At 62.1% G+C, this 543-nt stretch overlaps 1 protein-coding gene across 1 annotated transcript in view; it reads left to right on the top strand.

Annotated features, from left to right (window-relative positions):
• Window positions 1-133: 133 nt before the first annotated feature.
• Window positions 134-543, top strand: part of NGA_0515900 (serine threonine-protein kinase dclk3) — a gene marked incomplete at both ends in the record, with an annotated part of 2,050 nt that continues 1,640 nt past the window's right edge. Inside the window, one exon of the mRNA XM_005855978.1 lies at window positions 134-502. Within this exon, the coding sequence (XP_005856040.1) occupies window positions 134-502 (369 nt within the window). The remainder of the gene's footprint in view (window positions 503-543) is intronic.

The following is a 543-nucleotide window of genomic DNA, read 5'->3' as shown; positions in this document are numbered from 1 at the left end:
CTGTCTTCCCCGATCAAAACTCAGGTATGAGCTCTGTGATGTGATTGGAGTGGGATCCACGTCAACGGTGCACCGCTGCGTGGAGCGGGGCGGGGAGGGGCGGGAGTTTGCCTGCAAAATCATCGACAAACGGATGGTCGAAAGCCGTTTCCGGGGCCTTTTGGAGCAGTTTCAGATCGAAGTCGCGGTCTTGAAGGCCTTGGACCACCCGAACATCATCCGGTTGGAGGACGTGTTCGAAACGGAGCACCGGATCTACATGGTGATGGAGCTGATGCGGGGGGGGGAACTCTTCGACCGGGTGGTGGAACGCGGAAGTTTGTCGGAGGAGGAGGCGAGCGAGGTGGTACGCGCCCTGGCCTCCGCCATCGCCTACATGCACTCAATGGGCATCATCCACCGGGACCTGAAGCCGGAGAACTTGCTCTTGTCGCACGGGGGCGCGGGCCCTGGCGGGGTCGGGCAGGCGGTGAAGATCATCGACTTCGGGCTGAGCAAAATGGTGGGGGGGGCAATGGCCCAGAGTTTCCTCGGCACCCGGGG

This window comes from Nannochloropsis gaditana, assembly GCF_000240725.1.
Source record: "Nannochloropsis gaditana CCMP526 unplaced genomic scaffold scaffold064, whole genome shotgun sequence".
In the NCBI taxonomy this organism is placed as follows: Eukaryota; class Eustigmatophyceae; order Eustigmatales; family Monodopsidaceae; genus Microchloropsis; species Microchloropsis gaditana.
Note: the sequence above shows the minus strand (reverse complement) of the source record. Positions and strands in the feature narration are given on the sequence as shown.